The sequence below is a fragment of the Notothenia rossii genome, assembly GCF_949606895.1.
Source record: "Notothenia rossii genome assembly, chromosome: 5".
NCBI lineage: Eukaryota > Metazoa > Chordata > Actinopteri > Perciformes > Nototheniidae > Notothenia > Notothenia rossii.
Genome location: NC_136903.1, coordinates 20320563 through 20345171, shown reverse-complemented (window position 1 = coordinate 20345171; position 24609 = coordinate 20320563). Strand labels below are relative to the sequence as shown.

At 42.7% G+C, this 24609-nt stretch overlaps 1 protein-coding gene across 5 annotated transcripts in view; it reads left to right on the top strand.

The window, feature by feature from the left end:
* magi2b (membrane associated guanylate kinase, WW and PDZ domain containing 2b) overlaps window positions 1-24609 on the top strand; it is a 75340-nt gene that overhangs the window by 43022 nt on the left and 7709 nt on the right. For 3 of the 5 annotated variants that reach the window (XM_079682806.1, XM_079682804.1, XM_079682807.1), the window contains exons 7-18: window positions 2515-2572; window positions 3429-3550; window positions 4116-4298; window positions 8065-8591; window positions 9246-9414; window positions 14900-14931; window positions 16493-16685; window positions 16801-16916; window positions 19760-19952; window positions 20558-20797; window positions 21729-21914; window positions 22325-22619. In XM_079682806.1, the coding sequence (XP_079538932.1) occupies window positions 2515-2572; window positions 3429-3550; window positions 4116-4298; window positions 8065-8591; window positions 9246-9414; window positions 14900-14931; window positions 16493-16685; window positions 16801-16916; window positions 19760-19952; window positions 20558-20797; window positions 21729-21914; window positions 22325-22619 (2314 nt within the window). The remainder of the gene's footprint in view (window positions 1-2514; window positions 2573-3428; window positions 3551-4115; window positions 4299-8064; window positions 8592-9245; window positions 9415-14899; window positions 14932-16492; window positions 16686-16800; window positions 16917-19759; window positions 19953-20557; window positions 20798-21728; window positions 21915-22324; window positions 22620-24609) is intronic. The other 2 variants (XM_079682805.1, XM_079682808.1) reach the window with 1 other exon arrangement.

Here is a 24609-nt window from a genome sequence, read left to right as displayed (position 1 = left end):
TTAAACTTTAGACGGTTGGTCCAACATTATGTCAACTTGGGCTTTGGGAAATTGTGATAGAAAAGATTATTTAACAATTAATGGAGACAAAAGTTGGCAAATGAATTCATATTGAAATTAAATAATCATTAGTTGCAGCCCTTCTGTACTTAAATATGAGTTATTTCTTATCAAAAGTTTTGAGGGTTTTTGAGGTGGTTAGTATTTTTTGTGCGAGTCAGATGAGTTCATTGTGTGTGTTCCTGGCTGCCTGTTGGTCAGGGCGGCTTTGTGTGAGAGGGAAGATGAGTCATCTAATGCAGAGAATCACAATTAGACTTCATATCAGGAGAGACAACGATACACATGCACACAAACAAGCACCCGAACACACAAGCAAGCCCCTTTGTGCTCAAACTATATCCAGACACATGAGGAGGTGATGTTGTGTCAAAACTAGATGACAGCTACACTCATATACAGATGCAAACACACACACACACACCCTGAAAATATAGAGTCATGAATGCATAAAACACACACACAAACACACCCTCTCTCTCTGTATTTCAGCAGCAGGAAATAGAGACAAGACAGAGCCCTCAGCTCAAGCGAGAAAAAAAAAACTTCCACTGGTGGTTTCCATGGAAACTGTCTCCCTTTCACTTTAGGGGGAGGGCAAGCGACTAGTGGAGGAGTTAGGCCGACATTTAAGGTGGCTTGCGGACAATGTGGGAGGGAATTTAAGGTGGTTTGAATCCGACTTTTACACCTCGAGGATGAGAAGGGTCTTTTTAGGTAATGGCAGAGAAGTGCAGACGTTAACAGACCATCGATAATTACGGAGTGCACCCTTTCACCTTGGGCTGCACAGTCAGCATGCTCGGCAGCTAGAATACACAAACACACACACGCACACACACACACACACATGGATTATTGGTATCAAGATCAGAAATCTGTTCTTAATTGCATTACAGCGTGAGAGGATGATGTCACAGTATCAGTGCCATACCGACCAAATAATTGTAAAAATAATAGAGCTCAATATTTTTATGTGTGTGTGTATCTGTGTGTGTTCAGTGAATCTCGAAAGACTTTGGCTTTGGGTATTGTTTAAACGTTTTTGTACTTTTGCTCATAAAATGCCCTAGTTCGGTAGAGATATTACAAAACAATATAATTGTAATACGTTTTTTTGGGGAGTAATAAACCTCACCATTCGATGCCAACACTTTATTGTCACTGGGATGGATTATTGACTTCTGCATGCTGAAGGTTTGAAACGGAAGCATCAAAACTACACTCCCATTATCTCCTCACCCCTCATACCACAACCACACACCTTCCAATACAAATCACAACCTTTTTCCTCATCTGTGTGTGTGTGTGTGTGTGTGTGTGTGTGTGTGTGTGTGTGTGTGTGTGTGTGTGTGTGTGTGTGTGTGTGTGTGTGTGTGTGTGTGTGTGTGTGTGTGTGTGTGTGTGTGTGTGTGTGTGTGTGTGTGTGTGTGTGTGTGTGTGTGTGTGTGTGTGTGTGTGTGTGTGTGTGTGTGTGCTATGCTCAAGGATTAAGAATTAAGTTCCCTGTTGTTAGTGTGTTTATTGTCTCTTTCAATCTGTATGACACTGGTATTCATATGCTTTCATCATGTTTGCTTTATGTCCCTGTGGAAAACAGCCTTCTATGGACATAGTTATGAATTTCATGAATTAGACTCTGACATGAGGATGAATTAATATGAGGGAGGAAACCTTTCAAGAGCGTTTGCTGATGGATGCTAATCAGGAGCGCAGTATTTCAAGAATTTGTCTGAATAGGAGGGGAACTGTTACTGTGGGTGTATATGTGTGTATGTTAGCTGAGCCTTATAGTGTGAGGTCAATCCTCTTGAATGATAAAGAAAAAATAGAATTTTGCACATCTTGCAGGTTCTTATTATAGTGACCTGTATATAGTGTTTAAGTGTCAGTGGAAAGTAGGAAGGATAGGGCATATGCAACAGGAATTGTATCAGTGCCTTGACCCAGGTCTTTTATGATCGAGAGAGGATAAATACATCTGCCAAGGGATGGATGAATGTTTGAAGGGAACATAGAACCAGAGGATGACAATGAACACAACAGCTATAGAAGTTTCCAAGGTTGAAACGAGTGGGTGTGTGAAAGAAAAATAAGAGACAAACAACACAAAGTAGTAAGGTGAAGGTATTGGGCCTTGAAGGATTTGTGCACCGAACAAAAGCACTGAATGAAACAGGGTGGGATGAGATGTGTCAGAGGATTTAAATGCTCTCTCCTCCCGCCCTGCTCTGTATTGATATCTGTGTTGTGAGTCGTGTCACCATGACGAAGCCACCACTGCAGATCGAACTGCTGTCTGTCTATTAAGGGAGCACTTTGGGAGGGTCCCGCTGCGAGCCCTGAGATTCATGTTGTCTCCCCTCAGTGTTTCAATTTAGTGTCTGCCTTCCTTCTCCTGCTCTCAGCATAAACTGACTTAATTTCCCTTGTCTGTTTTCTCCTTCCTCTCAGAGCTGCCCTATGGCTGGGAGAAGATAGATGACCCCATCTACGGCAGCTACTATGTAGAGTAAGTCTCCCTCAGACTTAGGTTAAATCTGCTGCTCTGTAGTAAAACAGAAAGTGCATTTCTACAGCTTACAACGCATTGTTATGAATTATAAATGACTAAATTCTCATTTCGTTTTTATGTCTCACTGCTTATTTAACTTCTACAGTGAAAGGCTCATCTGTGTTGGCTATAAAGGGAATTCTGCTGATAAAACCGGCTCACATGGTCAAAATTATATTAATGTGTTGCATTCAAAACATACTGTATTGGTACCTAACTGCTGTTGAGGTTGGAAATACATTATACATTTTGTTGTAGCCCAAATCAACTTATCCGTAATTTGAAGCTGAACAGTAAAAGTGGAAGACAGTTTTGGGATCCTTTAACTTGTGAAATATATCTCACAACATTTGGTTGTAGGTGTAAATTACTTTAGGGATTACATTTGACATGCAAGAGACAGAAACATATTTAGAGATTTGATATATTGGTATGTTTGTTTTAAGTTGGGATCAATACAAGCGTATGTTGACCACATAGATTACACGTGGCAGAGCAACCCCCCACCACTCTTAAACGTTTAGAAGTTGAAAGATTTCAAATGAGTGTATTATATAGCTGGACTATTGATTCTCAGTGGGACCAACAAGATTAGCCACCCTTTTTTCATAATAAAATATTGGTCAATAAAGTTTAAATCATATGTTTAAATATCTCCCTTACTAAACACAATGAAAATAAATAAAATGTTGAGTTACCACTTCTTTAGTGCATTTTACTGAAAATATCTTTTCACTTTGGGTATAAGAATTGATATCTTAAAGATTGAAATATGAAATCTTCCATTGTTTTGAATGGTGCATTGTATTTTCAGCCATATCAATCGAAGGACTCAGTTTGAGAACCCGGTCCTGGAGGCCAAGAGACGCCTGGAGCAGGAGAGGCAGATGCAGAGCCAGGGGCTGTCCGCTCTGCCACTGCCCACGATATACAGAGGTACATGGAAAACCACACTATGTGCAGTTCTTAAATCCAAACATGCTGACATGCTCAGAGTTTCACACATTTCAAAATACAAGAACTCCAGAGAAGACATGTGGGCGTGATCTTTAGGTCATTAAGGTCCCTCGAAACCTGTGTGCTGATTGATGAATTAAATGTTAATAATTCTATTTGAAATGGTTGTAAGAACATTGAGGGATGGGCTAGGAAAACGATGACAAAATCAATTGAGTTTTTAAAGATGCACAATGTACAGTGTCGAATAGAGATGGCTGGCAGTGCGGGGGACAGGGAACGCGTTCGCCCTGAGGCCCCTGCTGGGCTCATCTGAATATGAGCACGTATTAGATGAAGCAGTACATAATGGTCTGAGTGCAGACTCCACTCATCTTGAATGAGTCAGCTTATCAAGAATTAAGGCAATAGTGTCTCTGTTGCTGCATTAGTGTTCAGAAAGAATGCACAATAGGTTCATTCTGAAAATGAAAAGATAACCAAGATAATGTGACAAAGGAAATGTACATAATATCTAAAGTTTAAAATCCTTCTGTCCCTTCAGAGAAGCCTCTGTTTACGAGGGACCCGACCCAGCTGAAGGGGAACTTCCTGTCCACAGCCCTGCAGAAGAGCAACATGGGCTTTGGCTTCACGATCATCGGAGGAGACGAGCCCGACGAGTTCCTGCAGGTGAAGAGCGTAATACCAGACGGACCCGCGGCTCAAGACGGAAAAATGGACACAGGTAATTATGTGTACCAACGCAGGATTTAAACAACTGGTTGAGAAATAAATTCAGGTTTAAAAAAATGTATGCTGTTACTGGCTGCTGATCTTGTAATACTGTTTTTGTAGAAAGGCTTGAGCACAACCTCATTACTCTGACACCTCAAAAACAACACCACCTTTCATTTCCTGCCAAAGCAGATCTTGCTTGGGGCAGAGGTATCGCTCTTCAATCGGAAGGTTGTAGGTTCGATCCCGGGCCCCTGCAGTCAATATGTTAATGTAACCTGGGTCAAAATACTTAACCCCAAATAGCTCCCGAAGGCATGGCCAACCGTGTGTGTTTGTGTGTGAATGTTACTCTGACTGGGGTTGAATGAGTGTACACAGACTTTTTGTATTTTAAAAGCGCTTTGAGGGGATGCAAAAGCTAGAAAAGCTCTATATAAATGCAGTCCAATAACAATTTAATTGCAGCGTTTTAACTGAAATTAAATTGTTTTATTGCAGAGTTAAAAACAGTTCCCCTCCTGACTCCGACTTTTACCCCTTAGCCCTTAAATCACATCCACATTGTCTTGTGTTTATATTTAGATGTTGTCCTCAGTGATTTAAAGAGTGCTTCATATTCTCTTTATAGATGGTTAATTTTGTCAGCAGATGTGTAGATTTAACGTTAATCTCTCTCTCCCATTAAAAAGCTAGTAAGGCTTGATATCGAGTAAGTTATGCTTGATTAACAGATTGATTTGGACTTTGACTGATTGACAAAGAAAGCAGTAATAAAACATCGGATGATGTTTTGTAGTCTTGTTGTCCTAAGGACATTTAAAAAATATATATATATATTTTAATATTTATTTAAAAAAAAAAATTATTCAGCTAAAGCCAATTGATGACATTTGTATTAGTTGTATGATGAATATATGTTACCTGTTATGTGAATACAATTGCAGTTATACTTGAAATATTAAAGCACTCTTGGAATTGAATATCATTGGTAGAAGTTTCCTGTCCCCATAAATATAATGTTGTCCTCAAAGGGTACATCATTGGCCTCTGATGGTGCATTTGAGGTGCCCTATATTTGAGCCGATAGCACAGTGTGTCCCAGACAAGGACTTCAGTTTTCTTTAAGCACACCCTCTGTGCTCTGTACAGGGCATCATTACTATGTGCTTTGAATGGGAATGAGAGGAGCTGATTCGATTGGCTATAACTGACATCAGCCCACACAACACCTACTTCAGCAGGGGATTTATTCCTGCTTTGTCAATGAAGCTGCACATGTGATATTACTACACCGTACACTGAGGCAGTGGTCATGCTGTTCTCAAAAATCAGTAGAACATGGGAACACTAGTGATTGTCCCATACTTGTGTTTCTTCTTTGTTTCATAAAAACAAGAAACGGCAACATCCACACAAGCTGTAAATCATTTCCCCATGGCTTAATAAACAGTTACAGAGACACTGCTACATGTCTATGTGGAAGGTTAACCAGCAGTGTGTATGATATTTGCAATATTCTTTAGTAGACAGTAAACCATTTACTCTGTGTTGTTTTGAATGGAAGCATCATTTTCATTTGGTTAACAAAGAATCGTTTTTACGATGACAAAGACGATGCAATAACGATGAGGAACCAATTTCATCTTACACTTACTGCGACAATATCGACATGCAGTATATTTGATGGAAAAGATAACACTAAAATATATATTTTTAAATAAAAACTTTCTTAAAGTCTTTTCTTATTTTCTTTCACTAAAAGAAAAAGAGGAGAACAAATATAATAAACAGTTTAAAATAAAAATCCATATCACGAAGGGTATTACTTCAGAGAGTAACTAAAGTCAAACCAGGGTCTTGGAGAATGATACACAGGGGTATTTTTTTTTTTTGTGTGGACATTTTGATCTGATGGCTAACAAAGAAGAAATGATCAACAGTTAAGTTGCTCTAATTGTTCCACTTAAATGCAGACTAAAATGCCCAGATTGTAAATTAACAATAAACAAGATGAGGTTAACTACGGTAAATATGATACAAACATAGAACGACAAAAGACTTACTGAAAAGATTCGCTAACTAATTTAAAACCACCCCAAAATATTGATTTTTTAAGCATTAACAGAAACCAGCCTTACAGTAGTTTGGACATCATCCTAAAGAGCTGATGTCAGTAAATGTCGGAGTGGGATGCAGTCATACGCTCAGAGGAGGCAGTGCTGTGTGCTAGGCTCTGAACCTGAGAGCTGGCCTCACGCCTGCCCTGCTGGTGTCTAAAATGCTCATTTAGAGATAGTTTCAGAGCCGGGAATCCTCCGCCCTGCTCTCAGCTCCTGCTCTCTGCTTTTTATGTCTCTCCCTCTGCCTGTCAGTTTCTCCTTTATCTGGAATCCATCTCTTTCTATTTTATCTCCATCCCTCTCTTTGTCTCTCTGGCTTACCCTTTGTTATGCTCCCTTATCTAACCATGTTATCTGACACTTCTCCTCTGCTCTCAGCCTCAGTATATTTCCATCTTCTTTTTCTTTCAACCTCTCTAGTTTTTCTCTCCTCATCCCTCTATACTGGTCTGTCAGCCCTTTCCTCTCTCTCTCTACTTGCTCCTATCCACTCTGTGACATTGCCAGAGCTGCTCACACACATCTGTGCGCACACACACATTCACACTCATGCATGCACACAGTCACAGAGTCACTCCCTGGCAGAGATTAGCTGGCCTATTTGAGCTGTGTGGCGTTGCTCTTAGGGATTGTGTATGATTGTGACATGCATGGTGTGTGTTTGTGTGTGTGTGCATGTGTGACAGAGACTACTCCCAGAAGTGTGAAATAGAGGATTTGAGGCAGTAGCATTTGTCATGGGGCTGTTACTTTTAAGCCAAAATCCATAACTTTCCGCACATTCAAACTACATCGGAGAGGACAGAATATCTAATGTCGCATTTGTGAAATTGTTTCACCTCGTTGCTATGGGTTTGCAGGAAAATGTCATCGACCCAGCTGGTAAGGTGAATATGAACATAACATTTAGTGAAGTGAGGAAATTAGATAGAAAAAGCACTGTGTGACCTGACAAAGAAAACTATGCACACAAGATCATAAACAATTGTATAATTGTACATGTTGGTCACCATCCCTAACAGGGAGCTGCAACATATAAATACTTTTTAAAGGGGTTGCTTATAGGGGTGTAGTAGATCTTTGATTAAATGAGGGGCCTTACCACCTACATTTTATATATAATAACATTTAAAATCATTATGAAATTATCCCTCCAGAATTAGAAGATCAGGAGGATCTGATTTTTGAAAGAGGCCAGAAACAACACCCAAACTTTGTGAATATGACTTAAAATAATGTTTAAGGTCTAAAGGGGTAATACTGTATGCATGAGCCAAGACTCAAAGCTGTATGTACTTGCGACCCTGTGTGCATTCATTATATTATTTAAGATTTTCGTGATAACAGTCTCAATTCTGCAAATGGCAGTGTGTCATATTCACAAAGACACATACTTGTAAATTGACCGCAGTGGGGGTGACCTGATACTATATTTGCTCTGTGACACTTTAGAGGGACAGAGTGTTTCTTCTGTGTTGTAACAGCGAGTCCTGATACTGCTGGGATTTGTCATTCATAGCAACAGACGGTGAAAAGTTGTGTTTTTTCAGCACAGTATGTTCGCACAGAGTTACACAGAGACCAGATCACGTGGTGTGTGTAATATGTAACATACTGTGAGCAGGGCTGAAGCTGTTTCTCTTTGCTCCTCAGGTGATGTTATCGTCTACATTAATGACATCTGCGTGCTTGGCACCACGCACGCCGACGTGGTCAAGCTTTTCCAGTCCGTTCCCATTGGTCAGAGCGTGACCCTGGTGCTCTGTCGAGGCTACCCCCTGCCCTTTGACCCCGAGGACCCCAGCGGCGCAGCAGCGAGCGCCTCCCTGACGCCCATCGGCATGGAGCACCGCCCCCTGGTGGTGAACGGCCGCGGCAGCTACGACCCGTACCTGGAGTATCTGTCGCTAAGCTCCCAGCTGCCTCCGCAGGCTCTGGCTCAGGCCGGAGCCCCCCACCCCGGGGACACACATCTGGATGGCTCTTCGCTGCCGCCCACCACACCTGGGTCGGCATCGGCACTCACGCCCCACGACGACAACGTGTCCATGGCCTCCTCTGGAAATGCAGGGGTTGCAACAGCGCAGGGGGCGGAGCTTCTGACCGTTACCATGGTGAAAGGGGCGGAGGGATTCGGGTTCACCATTGCCGACAGCCCCACTGGTCAGCGAGTAAAACAGGTGATGTTTCATGTCCACCTGCACATGAATGGGTACATTAATGATAGTTCATGTGTTAATTCTAAAGTTTCAGTAGTCAGCTTCAGCAACAAAGTTGGTTTACAAATTAAACTTGATCTAAAACAGAAGGTCATCGCTCATTTAATTTAGTTAACGCTACTGAGTAGGAAGAGATTGAGATAATAGGAACAAATTGTGTTCAGCCTGTAAAGGATTTTTTATCTGCTAAAATAGTTATGACTCTTAGAAATAGATCAAATAGAACAGATGAGTCATGACGATGAGACAGATTATATTTCTCACCCCTGTTGTATTTGTACAGCATTATAAATAAAAAAAAAGTGTTCTGTCTTTGATGTTATCTGCACATGCTCCTTAATTGTCTTTTAACAAACAATCTTTCTTTCATTATCTTAATATAAGTCAAAAAATGAAATTGGTATCCATTATTACCTAAATTACTAGACTGGATTTGGAAAACGCTGAATTGATCTCAGCCCACTGGTATATTTTAAATAGTTATGATTTTAGAGTTGAAAAATAGTTAGGTATCCAAATTAATTCATTATAGTAAACAATATGTTGTTAAATGGTCCCACCAAATCAAATCACAGCGAGTCTTGTTTGTGTGACGCTGGATGAATTGTGGTGCAGGTGCTGGACCCGGGCTCCCAGGCAGCGTCAGGGCTGATCGAGGGAGACCTGATCCTGGAGGTGAACCAACAGCCGGTGGCGGCAGCGGGACACGGGCGGGTGGTGGAGATGCTCAAAGAGTGTCCCGTGGGAGCGGAGGCCACGCTGCTCATACAGAGAGGAGCAACAGGTGAGACTGAAGGGCTTATTTACTGTTTTACTGCTTGTCTGATCAGTAATTAGTTTATTTGCTTCAAATTCAGTTTCCTTTATTCTGTTGTTTACTCATAAGGACTACAAATACAATTGTACATAAAGTGTCTAATTAACCAGATCAAGAACAAATCAAAAGTGTATAAAGATATTTAACAATAATGATTTATATACCACCATTGAAAAGCTAAGGTGCTTTACAATAAAAACATGATAAAAGTAATTCAGATCCGGAATATAAACAATCTGAACATTTCCAACAAATGCCATCTATTAATTAAAAAACGTACTATAAAAGTGAGTCTTAAGAAGAGATTTAATGGAAACCACAAAGATTGCCTGCCTTGATGAATGAAATGTAATAGATATATTGTAGTTTTTGGTTAATAAGCATGTTATTTCTAATGACGACATCAAATCATTTCCAACCTTTTTAATACCTGGTGATTTTCCGTGATCTATTTATGATAGCAGTAGTGGCAGAAATGCACACATGTACGATTAGTATATAACCCTAAGCCTTAAAGAACCAGAACTTTTGCAAAAATGAAAAATGGGCCTGTGCATGAGCCCAGCTAAATATAAGTTGTTTCTTATTGAGATGCACAAATCTCATGTTGCTGTGCATCTTCAACCTCACCTGCAGCTCCTGCAAGAGAGGAGAGGAGTCGAGTAGAGTTGACAGTGAGAGCTGAGAGTCCAAACCAGATTTTGATTATGACACTTTAGAACCGTTCTATTTTTGAACACTTTCAAATGACTTGGATTTTATTTTTGGAATACTACAAAGTTTAGAAGTTAGAAGAAAAACTGGACAACTTTTATTATTTTTTGTTTTTTAAATAACAAGAGTGTTTTTCTTAAAGTGTAATAGTTCAGGATTACTTCTCAGACATAATATCTGCATGATGGTTAAAAAAACCACTAAAGAACTTCTGTGTTCCCCTTGGGGAATTAGACGAGACTTTTTATGAGACACTTGAAGAAAAATACGATTTAAAAGAGTATTTGGTTATTTTTCATGTAATAGCTCATGCAGATAATGCAAAGAAATAAAAAAACTGCGGACAGTGTAAGCAGATGTCATGGAAAGTCTTGTGTGTCATCATGTTTTCTAAACGCGGCTTTATTGCCAAACAATGTTTTCCAATTTAAAATGCAGTGGAGAGTTTGGATAGATGCTCTGTGGGAGCAGACGACACCAACACTGCTGTGTAGAAGCGGTTTAATTCCCACTGGAGACCTTCAAAATAAATGCGGTTATTTTACTGTAATGTGCTTTGGACAGAAACGGCTCTGGAGAATGTTTTCTAACCGGCTGAACTGGTTGGCACGATGTTGTTTGGCCACTTGTTCTGACATAAACTCTGAAATGAGGACGCTTTGATTATCCAGACAGCATTTTCATAGTGCTCTGGAGTCATGAACGATCAACTTTAAAGTTATGCTTGGTTAGGACAATGGTAACAAAGGGAAACGAGAAGCCAAAAAGCTCTAACCAAAACCTCTTCAGTCCTATTTAGGATCTTTAATCTTAACTATACCTTGATTCACTGATCCTATGTGTTTTTCCTTGCGTCAGATTACCTACCATCCTGTCTGAAAGCCTGTATTGGAAAATGTTCTTCCAAACGATTTTTCTTCCTCCTCCTCGCTAACTTTTCAAGCAAACGTTACATTTAGATTGATTGTATAGTTTGGCTGTCTGTGCACTCAGAAGGGGTTACTGTTGTTTACCAATACCTGTCACATGTTAGATCCACCTAACAAGCTCTGCATTGCAATGAGCCGCTCCACACCACCTATGTTCTGCACTCGTTCAGTATCGTACCGTTCTTTTTCTTTTGAAGGGAAAGAAGGAGATGACCACACGCACTCAGTCTGAGAACCTACAATTTAGGGGAGTTATAACGTAGCAGAGAGAGCAATTCATAGTGGTGCATTTGTGAGTGCAGAGAGATTTTCCCTGAACCAAAGAATGGAGTGTGACCATTTTCTCTTTGTTGCCACCTGCGAGGAAATTAAATTGCACAGTGAACGCTTTATTTGTTTTAAAGGTGCTCTTGCTCTGATTTTCTAAAAGGTGTTCTGGTCACAGGGTTACATTTTAATTAGATGATTTCCCGAGGCTGCATACAACTGAGCCCGTGGCTAACTGACGAACACACACACAACCGCTCAGGGATTAACCATAGAGCCTGTCCTCTGTCCATAATAAAGACACAGTTTTTTAAGCTCATTGTTTGTTTTTGATGTGTCAAGCTGCAGCTTTGCATCTTACTTTGTCATGCTCATTTAGTCGTTAAGTCTGCACTTTGTCTCAAGATAAATTGCCTTTAGTGAAGGGTTAATTTGCGTTGTTTCAGAGACGATAACAGAACATTAAAGACAAATTATAAATCCACTCTCTTTTAAATCGCTCCCTTTTTCATGGATGTTACCCAATTAGGGATGAAAACAATCAGTCTCATATGCATCTCAAGTTTAATTAATTGGAGTGTGGCAGGAATTATTATTGTAGACCTGAAAGACAATCAAAGACATTAGCACCTAATGACCCTGATTTATCAGACTATCTCATGTGAGTACTGCTGGGTGCTTATTTACATCCGCTCTGTTGTCTTCAGTCGTACAGTTCATTATTGGACATTATTGGAGATGTATCGATTAAATGTTGCCCAATCCAAGTGAATTAACTGTGTACTGTATGTTGTTCATTGAATTATACTGTTGATTATATGAAAGATAATAAATCCTACTAAGTCTAATTTGCACAGATGACATGTGTTTTGCGCAGGAATAAGAAAACACAGTGTTTTATGTGAATGCATGTCATCATGCATGGATGTGTGTGCAGCTGAGATCAGATGTTGTGAGCATCCTATGACCATGCAGAGCCAACATCTGCCTCCTGGTGGTTAACCTTTGCAAAGACATACCCTCAGGCTTCACTGTCGGATACGCCATTTAAAAAGGGTGCTGTAATTCAATATACAAATGAGATTTCCTCACACAGATTAATGCAACATCACATGTACATACACAGATCTGTACTCAAATGTACACACAGCTTGCAATAGATATCCTCCAAAGTGCTGGGCTGAATTTGCCAAATTACGTCCTTTCCCCAAAGCTGCCATACCCTCCAACCTCACCAGTTTCTATCAAACAACTCAAGGGAAACAGCCCCACAGGGACTATCAGGCTGACACACCAGGAGCCTCTCTGGCTCTGTGTGTGTTGCTCTCCTCACTGCAGGGTGAAAAAGAGGACAAGGTCCTTTACAGTGACTCAGATGTGCAAAATGTCAGGAACGTTTAAGCATGTTTGTGTTCACAGATGTATGATTTCTGTGCAGAACATCAGTGAAATTAAGCTTGCTCACATGTTTTCATGGGAGAGCAACAACAGACAGGGTGTTAGACGTGTGTGTGTGTGTGTGTGTGTGTGTGTGTGTGTGTGTGTGTGTGTGTGTGTGTGTGTGTGTGTGTGTGTGTGTGTGTGTGTGTGTGTGTGTGTGTGTGTGTGTGTGTGTGTGTGTGTGTGTGTGTGTGTGTGTGTGTGTGTGTGTGTGTGTGTGTGTGTGTGTGTTTGCTGTAGTGTGGGCTTTCTGCCAGACTTCCACTGAGCTGTGGTCGTGTTCACAGCTCTGTCCCCTGACATCCCAGTTTGAAGCGTAGCCAACCACAGACTACAGACATTGTGCTGCACCAATGAGGATGCAGATCATGGCTGTGAAAAAAATGTGTCACGCTGCACAAGCCAATCAGGCCGATCTGAAAGCCATCCAGGACTCAGCAGGCTAGTCTGTGAGGCCGGCCTGCCAGACTGTCTGACCACTGACTCCAGAGAGAGTCCACGTGCTGCCTCTCCACCAATCAGGCCTTTGTAATTCATCAGCATTCATAGGAGTACACCACACATTCAGCACATATACCATTGAGTTGTATTAGCATTTAAATTAAGCTTAAAGGCCAATGTGCCTATGACTCTTATTTTTAATATGAGTGAACAATTCCCTTGTAGCTCATACCTATTTCCCTCAGTGGGTCATAAAGGAAAGTTTCCTGAGATTGAGCTATTAGAATTCCTTAAAGGCTTCCCTGAAGGCCGGTATTCCCTACAGGACACGGTTATTAGTCCTCGACCCCCGCTGAGCTTTCCCTCTGCGGCTGCCGCCATACTGAAGCTCTTCAGCACCACGGACAGTTATCCTCAAACCTCCATTCATGTTTACCTTATGCAATCATGAACAGGGAGGGTTTCTATTTCCCTTTTCCTCATGTTCTTTCATCCGTTGGCCTTTTCTAAGACACAGCAGGGAATTTAGTTCTTTTAAAAGGAAAAAATGTCCAAGCGGAAATTATGCTTGTGCAAATAGATAAGGGTTTGGGTAGGGAAATATATCTGATAAAAGTGTAAGGAAAGTTACAAATAAATGTAAATGTTCATTTAGTCTTCATACGGACTGGCAGGAATCCAATGCATACCATTTTCCTCAAATCTCTCCTCGCTCGCTGATTTTGAAGTTCTGCCATTCTGCAGCAAAGTGCGCTGGCCTTCATCTCACACATCTGAAAGTAGTTGATGTGGTTGGAGAGTCATTCCATAAATACATTTCGTCCAGTGCTCTCTGACATTTCTCCGGAAATCTCATAAACTGAATAAATATTTAATATATGAGGCTTCTCTAAAGAATATTTTACAAGCGCCCACGTCTGTTAAAACATTCATCAGGGAAGCTGAAGGAATCTAGTGTGCTTCATGAGTGTGTTAATGTATCCTCTCTACATGTATGAAGATTCCAACTGCATGTTTATACAAATCAGCACTTGTATGTGATCAGCCCCATGTGTAAATGTATGTATTTGGGTCTGAGCAGCATAACTGCTGTATGTCTTTGATTTAACGGAGTCACAGGGGAGCTGTGTAGATGAGATTGTTGTGATGTTAAGTGCTCCCTGCTTCCTATATACAGATAAAATATGACTTTCTGAGAAAGTGTATATGTGTGTGTGTGTGTGTGTGTGTGTGTGTGTGTGTGTGTGTGTGTGTGTGTGTGTGTGTGTGTGTGTGTGTGTGTGTGTGTGTGTGTGTGTGTGTGTGTGTGTGTGTGTGTGTGTGTGTGTGTGTGTGTGTGTGTGTGTGTGTTGGGTGGAGGGGGGCCATGCTTATGCCTGCAGCCAATGATGTAATTATGTTGAAAGCAAACGCAACAGCCAAAATCATTTAACAAGAGTTAAAGTCAAAACAGAGGAATTTGAAATAAGTAAACTGTTAAGAGGAGAGGATTTACAACTTGTTTCCAATATCTCATGAGTAAAACATTTGCACATAGGTTGCATTATAGTTGTTTTCTGTCTGTATAGTATAGTTGTAATTGTCTGTAGTTTTGTTGTTTCGTATGAGACAGATTATCTGAGTCTGCTCTCTGTAAACTGTGTTTTCTCTTTCTTCCTCAGGCCACATCTCTCCATGGAAGGCCTCCAAACAGGTATTATATTTGAACCAAATGTGTCTGCTTGTTTCTGTGTGTGTTTTCAACTGAGAGAAAAAGGAGAGGCGGGGGGGAAATGTTCGTCTGAACCAGATTTGTTTGTTGAAGCAGGGAGGGGAGATTGAAGTGTGTGGGATCAGCTTTTGTCATTGCGGTGTGTTGCCTCAGAGGTGTTTGGCTTTTGCCTCATTGTGAAATGAGCCAGCCTGTCGTGACCTGCTTATTGGTTTGATCACATCAGATCTCACACCTCACCAGCTGGGGAAAAGCTCTTTTAGACGTAAACTTAAACTGCAGCTGCTGCTGCTGCTGCTGCTGCTGCTGCTGCTGCTGCTGCTGCTGCTTACATAATCAACTCTCATTGTTGGTGATACACAGAATATTAAGACATGAGGAATCTGGTCTCATTAAAGTTCAAATTGTGAATATTGATTTTAATTTGTTATATCTGCCCCCAGGCCAAACAAGCTAATCAGTAGCCATAAGTCTTAACTAAATATAAATCGTAAAAGGTACACTTACATAATAATACATTTCCTATTTTAAGTATTACATGTATATTTAGTTTATTATTTTATTAAGTTTGATGATCATCTTCCTTCATCAAGGTTACCAGACATTGTTCCCTGCAGATAGTTAGCCTTGGATTTAGTCTTCACTGATATGCATTTTCTTATCATTTGAAAACCTTCATAGAGCTAATTAATCACTGTGAACATGAAGCCCTTATTTGTCAAATTTGTGTTTCAGTACTTAATATTACCAGACTGCAGTTTTCTTGAAAGCTGATATAATTGGTTTACCGCAGTTACCAGACTTTAGTTGCACTTTTAATTCCTATTTGTCTTATTTGCACAACTGCTGCTGCTGTATATAATTGCTGTGTTGTTGTTTTTCTACACATATGCTAATATGTCATCTTATATCTTGTATTTATATAAGAACTGTGCAGGTCAGTGTTGTACGCATATCGTTTTCAGCTGTATGTTGTTTTCTCTTCCTGCCTGGTGCAGTAACACGTCGGCTGTTCCAGCATTGGGTGGCTGTCATGAATGGACTAGTTGCCCACATACACCTTTAGAAAATGAAATGAATCTATCAATAAGAGGCCAATAGAAAGACATGTAACTTTTTATCCCACAGTCAAATGTTTCGTAACAAACCAAATGCATATTTGTATTCAAGATAATAAGTGTTCACCTTATTTACATTTTGAATGTTATTCTGTTATTGCTGCACATTTTATTAAATGCTTTGTTTGCTCTTGTTGACAAAATCAGATCAGCAGCAGATTGACATTGTGCAAGTAATAGATGTGGTTCTTAATCTTTTTTCACCAAAATATCATCAAATTGCTTTGTGCTGCTTGATTGTAATGAACCTGTTTGCTATTTTCCTTACACCTGTGCAGAATGCACTTCACACCAAATTACAAAACAGTCAGGCAAATTGTTTCAAGACCAAGGAATGGCAAACAGAGCATGTGCTGCCTGCAATGGGTTCCTATAATAAGAATGAAACATCAGTTGTTGATGCTTCTGATGTTGCTGTCTTCTAGTTGCCTGACCAGTGGGACCCACATGGCAGCCCCCAAGCCAACCTGTCCGGCCCGGGTCTGCAGCCCAGCATGTCGTTCCCAAACCAGCCCCAGCACCGCACGTCTGTGCCGGACTCCACCGAGGGCTTCGATCTTAACAAACCGGATCCCTACGACCTCTACGAGAAGTCGAGGGCCATCTACGAGAGCCGACGTGAGTGCGGTAACCTCATGAACGATGGAGCATTATGTTGCTGCGAATTGCGGATAATATGGTGATTTTAATTCAATGACAGAGTCCACCTTTAATGTCTTCACTTGTGTCTCAGGTCCAGAGTATGAGGAGGTGGAGGTGCACCTGCTGAGGGAGAAGACCGGGTTTGGCTTCCGCATCCTGGGGGGAGACGAGGCCGTGCAGGCTGTGAGTCCGGACGCCCGTGACAAGGCTCGTATGGGACGGGCTGGACCACACACATATTTAACCTCATACACACCAACACCTTACCTGCACCTAACCTCATCTCACTCTTCATCCAGCTACACACATTTAACTAACATACACTGCACACACATTTACACACAAGCACTCACATTGTCCTAACTGCTCATTGCCTCCCATACTGAAAAACCACATTTAATGTCCAAGTGTGAAACAGAATGAAAACGAGGGGTTACGTATGGTAACCCTTGTTATATAAACACAGGCGGAGCCCTCTACTGGAATCTATGGGTACTACCTTATCATGCGAGCATTCACCTTCTGAAAATTCTAAAGACGTAGCCGACCCCGGGGCGGGCCTACCTGAATGCGTGCACAAGCCCACCGCATATAAGGTGGCCACGCCACCCGTCATCCTACACTTCTCTTCTCCAAGCAGCATAGGACAGACAGGGCCCCTGAGTAGAGGGCTCCGCCTGGGTTTATATAACAAGGGTTACCATACGTAAACCCTTGTTATATTTCTCACAGGCTCCGCCCTCTGCTGGACTCTATGGGTACAGTGGGCGGAGCCCCGATGTATACACGCGCTGTCATCCCACAACAACACTGTTCCATCTCACTGTGTCTGACCGGCTTTCTGGTTAGCAGCCGCTGCTCGTAACTGTGGAGAAAAAAATTGCGCGTCACGTCAAAAACATAAGCGCATTACGCCCGGGGAGGGTGTGAGATGCCCACTGACCCACAGCCCCCCTCCCTCCTCACCAGTCCTAAGTTGCCCCAGCAAGCACAGACAATGAAAAGGAGCCAGACATGTCCAAGAGATACAACTTTATGAAGGGGGCCTGGCGTGGACCAAGGGGCCGCTGTGCATGTGTCCTCCACACTCACGCCGTTAAATAAGGCTGTTGTCACAGCCATAGCTCGTGTAGATTGTGCACGGACCCCCATGCGGAAGGCTCTCCCCGCCTGTCCGTAGGCATGTGCAATGCACTCGCAGAGCCAGCCTGCCAGGCGTTTCTTGGACAGGGCTTTCCCGATCACCCCGCCCCCGAAGCACACAAACAGCTGTTCAGTGCGTCTAAGGGCAGCCGTGCACATAACACGCTAGCGCACGCACCGGGCAGAGGAGGTGCAATTTAGCCTCCCTCGCCCCACTATGGGGCGGAAGATTAATGCCCCCCAGCTGAATAGCCCGGAGGTCCCTGAACGAACCGCGGCCACTCTCACAGGGGCCGCGCACCCGAACAGCGCTTTGACAGCACTTCCTGCGGTTGATCACACTCACATGCGCGTGCCCACTGGCTGCCTCCTATACTGGAGTTACAACTGGGGCGGCGAGTGGGGAATTGTGTCTCATAATGGGTGCCCAATTAACATCGTATGAAAACGGCCTTGTCGATCTCAACGAGACTTTATGGGAAAAAGCGGAATAGTGGAGAGAGATGACTCTTACTCTGGGATAGATGCAATCGTTTTTACTGAATGCATTTTTCCCACACACACCACCTTATGCCCCTGAATGGAGGAGGGACGCTGCAAAACTGGAGTGAGTAACCCAGTCTCAGTGCCCTGTCCACCCACTCTGCCAGTACACAGTTGGGCTTCCATTCCCCATAAAACTAGACGGGTGCTAGTGACTTATCCGACCGGCCCACGTCGTCCGACCGGCCCTCTTCAGTACCGGCCCATCGGGATTCGTCCCGAACGTCCCGATGGCAAGTCCGCCACTGCCAGGCAAGGTGTGTTTTCTGACAACAGCCCGCGCAATAGCATCTATTGAACCCGCACAGTGCTTTGACAGCACTTCGGTTTATTCCACTCACGTGCGCGCGCCCACCTGCTGGCTCCTATACTGGAGTTTACAGCGGGGGCGGGGAGTGTGGGATAGTGTTCCTACCTCTGGGGATAAGCGAGAAGCAGCCACGCTGCGACTACTCCTCATCCACGTGACCAAGGAGATCGATCCAAAGAGCCCTTCCGTAAACACGGGGGCTCCCAGAAGATCAACACGGTCCTTTTGGAAAGTGCCATGCAGCGTGCCCCCCCCCCCCCCCGGGACATCACACGGCAGGCAACGGCGGCGGCCACACCGCAGACCAAGCTATTAATTCGGCCTTGCCAAATAATCGCTCTGATCTGGTGAGGTGGGGGCATATCTAGCAATGAGCGAGATGCCCAACACACCCGCTCCGCCGCCATGATTATCACCTAGGGGGAAGTACAGCCCTGGGCCGTGGAATTCCATGGACGCCGGACCCGGAAGTGCCCGACAACGGCAAACAGAGCCATCCGCCCCGTTGAAATGGCGAACGTGAATGGCACCGCCTCGGCCACATGCTGTTCCCCCAAACACTCGAAGCAGAGGTGGTGGGGATCGGCGCCCGCCATTTAAGCCAGGGCACGAAGGACAGGCCCGGGTCTCTAGAAGTGACGACTCCATGGAGGTATAATAACTCTTTCTTTTTCAAATGTCTTTCTCTGCTTCAGTTGTTGCTCGCTGAAGAGAAAGGGATGACGGGAAAGGAAGGCGTGGCCGCGTTATATACGGTAGGCTTGTGCACGCATTCAGGTAGGCCCGCCCCGGGGCCGGCTACGTCTATAGAATTCTCAATAGGTGAATGCTCGCATGATAAGGTAGTACCCATAGAGTCCAGTAGAGGGCGGAGCCTGTGAGAGATATAACTATGATCCTTGTAAATGTAGAAGGAGAATAAAAGCAAGGTGGAAAGATGTTACCATGATATAAAACTAGATCCAGCCTGAGTAAAGCAATTACTGAGCGATTCCACTGTGTTCCATTCTCTTCACCTTCATCTATGCTGCTAATATTGATTGTCTTTGAACAGATTGTTATTGGCGCTATCATAGAGAACACTCCCGCTGAGCGCGATGGGCGGCTGCGACCTGGGGATGAGCTCATTTCTGTGGATAAAAATGTGGTTGCTGGGAAACCACACAAATACGTTATAGACTTGATGCACGCAGCCGCTCGCAATGGTCAAGTCAGCTTGACTGTGAGAAGGAGAGTGCAAATGCCTGGTGAGGACATGTTTTATATTTTTGTTTTGTTTGTTTATTTCACACTTAACCGAGACTTGGAGAACATGCTGGAGATTTCACTGGCACCAAATAAAAAAAGAGAACTTGGACAGAACACACATGCTGACAATCTGTGTGCAGGATCAGTGTGTACTTCTCACCCACACATATTTTCTGTGGTAGTAGATCATACATATCAAGGCCAGGGCAAAATCTTCAGTCAGACTCTGAAGGGGGCAACCCGGTTGTGGGGTAGGTAGAGCCCTAAAAAAACATTCAACTTCTATATCTTCCCATCATATGAGCCTGTTTTGTAAAAAAAGTTAGCGTTTTGACCAACCACACAAGGATAAGGAGGTCGGTTAACAGAGCAGGAAACCCACAGAGTGTCTGATCCTTCAGTACAGTATAAACTTTATTGTACATAGAAAATGTCAAGGCTAAATTTGGCTTTGGCACGGTTGCATGCAATATATTCTGCAGAGCTGGAATGTCTCCAGCAGCTACATCTTGGGCTGCTTTATATTAAAAAGCTTTAATAAATTAACAGCCATCGAGAGCAAATTGGTCATGTTTCATGGTAGCTGTTGCTTTGACTCCTCCAGGTGAGCTGTGTCCTGTGAACGGCCGCAGCCCCGGCTCTGTGTCGACCCAACACAGCTCTCCACGAAGCGACGCAGCCTCAGCTTCGGGCCCTCCAGCTTTAGCCGTCCCAGCTGCCACCTCTCCTCCAGAGGGATCCGCCCTGCAAACCAGTGATGTGGTTATTCACCGCAAGGAGAACGAGGGCTTCGGCTTCGTCATCATCAGCTCCCTAAACAGACCGGAGAACGCCTCTGTCATCAGTGAGTGGTTTCTTTCTGGAGCCTTAAAGGCTGTTACTGAGGGCCAATGGTGATTTTATAAATCCAGATAACTTTGAATCCTGAGGCTGGTGACTTTCCTAGAGTGACTGTTTATGAGATTGTGTTACTGTCTCAATCTAAGTATAATATCATTACAAAATATTTAAATGGATTTATAAACTATTACATTTTTACCAGACAAGGCCCGTTCCCTCAAAAACAGGCTCAGAAGTATAATATCCATCTTATCTGATCGTCTAATAACCAGTGGGCGTCATGCCCCTTAACAATTAGTTTGCTGGAGTGATTTTACTTATACCTTCCAAAAGCTTCATAACTTTTATTGGCTGGGGTCGAAAGAGTATTTAAAAGTCTTAAGTTTTGTCTTTTAAATATACTGTATGGTTACACTAGAGAGAGGTGGTATCTTTTAACAGAACATGGGATTCTTGAACCAGTCTCATTGCACGCTGAAGAATTTATAATTGAACATTATTATGGTGTATTTAGTTCACAGTAGTCATTATAATATCAAACATTAGTTCAGGGTGTACATGTGCATGTTCACCAGTCCCTAAGGCTCTTCTCTGCTTGTGGGACCAGAAAGGTTTTATACTTAAGTGGAAATGTTCAGTTTTCTTCAATTTCTCTACTTCTAAAAAAACATGAAACACGAAAACATGTTTTGTGAAGATGTTATTGCCCTAAAACAGTGATTAAATGTAAATGTTTCTGTTTAGTGGCATTGCTTTATCTGGATTAACAACATTTCGAAATGTAATGATTGAAAATGTTTAATGCCAGGCGAGGCTCTTGTTTTAGCACAATCCATGTTATTCTCTCCACTTCAAAATAGCTTTTTTATTAGTGCCGTTTTTAAATGTTTCTTCCAAATAAACATTAAGAACCACCTTGTTATGCCTCTTTCCAGCGGTGCCCCATAAAATAGGCCGCATCATTGAGGGCAGCCCTGCGGATCGATGTGGGAAGCTGAAGGTGGGCGACCGGATCCTGGCGGTGAACGGACAGTCCATCATCAGCATGCCGCACGCAGACATTGTGAAGCTCATTAAAGATGCTGGGCTTACTGTCACACTGCACATCATACCAGAAGAGGGTGAGTGTCTGTGTGTGACATGAAAACAAATACTGTGACTTCAGTTTTATGTGGCAGCTTGTTTTGTTTTCCCCTTCATAGAAGAAAACTGCAAATGACAGACAAAATGTATCTTCTTAGGCAGGTTCACTGAAAGGAGCACAATGTCAGAAAGGAGCTTTCTCCAAGTGTTTTGTTTATGGTGACACTTGAACATAATCCAGAACCAAAGGGTTGTCTGTTCTGATTTTAGCAAAAAAAAGTTGTAAGGCCCTTTCAGGTTATACAGAAGATAATTCAGTAGTTTTCTCAAATACATTTCAGAAAGTTCTGCAGTCTTCTGAATCCTGAGCACATTTTCTTTGTCAAATGAGTTTTTTTACTCTCCTCAAAACGTTAACAGAACAAATCTTGTCTCATCTCCATCACAGGAGCCCATTCTGGCCCCGGCTCAGAGAAGCAGAGCCCCATGACCCAGAAACACAGCCCCCAGACCCAGCCCAGCCCTGTAGCCCAGCCCGGCCCAGGAAGCCCCCAGCCCGGCCAGACAGCCCTCCAGGCAGGTCAGATAACCATCCAGCCCGGCCAGACACCAGCTCAGCCCGGACAAACCGTGAGTGGCCCCCCCGCACCAGCAGCCTCCCAGCCTGCGCCGGCTGGATCCCAGCAGAGCCCGGTCAGCCAGCCCTCCGGCCCCCCGCCGCCGCTCTACCTCCACGACGGCAGGTAATACGGCTGTTCTTCTTTGTAGATTCATTTGAAGTATTATATGTAACATGTGTACAAAAACAGGGTTACTGTTCGTTTGACTTGGTCGCCTCCCTTTTGTGTACCCGTCAGCGTTTTTGTTTTATGCCTTAAGCTGTCAGAAACTGACTTTTCATACCTTTTCTTACACCTTTTTACAATTAACATTTTTCATTTAAGTCGGTTTTAACTTTATATTGTACAGTAATTAAAATCTTAGCCATCGGACATCTGTTGAGCAGGTAATTTCTCTTACGATAAAAACATCCTGAACGATGAAGGACTCACAACAAGGAGATTCTGACTTCAGTGACCAATTCCAGTGACCCAAAGCTACTTCAACTATACATACATACTGTATATAGGTGCGTGTGTGCCATCCTCTCCTTGCATGCTAGTCAGTTCAGGATAAAACCTTTTTCTCAGTCAGATTGTCAAGCTGGTTTTGTCTCTGTTGCATAACACCACTTCTACAGTGGCATTGAATAATTTACTTATCAAGGTATCTCTTCTATAATGCAGGAACCCAGCGATCAGGCCATTTCTCATGTCAAAACTATAGAGTGTGAGTGTGTGCATGGATAGGCGTGTGCATGTGACACTCGGATCAAGAGCACCACTCCCAGAGCTGTGGATGTATTTTCTCACTTTACTAGTAAGAGCTTGATAAAGTTCCATAACGGAGAGCGATATCTCCATCATTTTGGTATTCAGCCACCTTAGCTGCACACATTTATGCAGCAAACTTAGCTAAGGTGTCTTTACATTAACCTTCATAGTTAGCAGCACTGTCTATTCATACAGGAGAAGACACTCATGGGTATGTGAGGTTTTGTACAGTCCAAAAAATACTTCAAATAAGTCCATGAGTTGAGTCATTCATATTTTACTTTGTGCGCTGATATGGTTGGTGGGTGTAGCTTGCAAGAAGAAAGTAGTTCCTACTTGGAACTGCTCAGAAGGCCTGTGGATTATCTTGAGTAACCGGGTCATGATCTCTTGGAAGAAACATTGCTGTTTAATTTTCCTACAGGAATCAACAAAGTTTTATCTTATCTTCATTTTGCAATGTTCCTTCTTTTTTTTTCAAAAGAAAGCAGAATTCTAGAAATAAAAAAGATATATAAAGTGGGTCAAAAAAGTATTTAGTCAGCCACCAATTGTGCAAGTTCTCCCACTTAAAAAGATGAGAGAGGCCTGTAATTTTCATCCTAGGTATACCTCAACTATGAGAGACAAAATGAGAAAAAAAATCCAGAAAATCACATTGTCTGATTTTTAAAGAATTTATTTGCAAATTATGGTGGAAAATAAGTATTTGGTCAATAACAAAAGTTCCTCTCGATACTTTGTTATATACCCTTTGTTGGCAATGACAGAGGTCAAACGTTTTCTGTAAGTCTTCGCAAGGTTTTCACACACTGTTGCTGGTATTTTGGCACATTCCTCCATGCAGATCTCCTCTAGAGCAGTGATGTTTTGGGGCTGTCGCTGGGCAACACAGACTTCCAACTCCCTCCATAGATTTTCTATGGGGTTGAGATCTGGAGACTGGCTAGGCCGCCCCAGGACCTTGAAATGCTTCTTACGAAGCCACTCCTTCGTTGCCCGGGCGGTGTGTTTGGGATCATTGTCATGCTGAAAGACCCAGCCACGTTTCATCTTCAATGCCCTTGCTGATGGAAGGAGGTTGTCACTCAAAATCTCACGATACATGGCCCCATTCATTCTTTCCTTTACACGGATCAGTCGTCCTGGTCCCTTTGCAGAAAAACAGCCCCAAAGCATGATGTTTCCACCCCCATGTTTCACAGTAGGTATGGTGTTCTTTGGATGCAACTCATCATTCTTTCTCCTCCAAACACATCTAGTTGAGTTTTTACCAAAAAGTTCTATTTTGGTTTCATCTGACCATATGACATTCTCCCAATCCTCTTCTGGATCATCTAAATACTCTCTAGCAAACTTC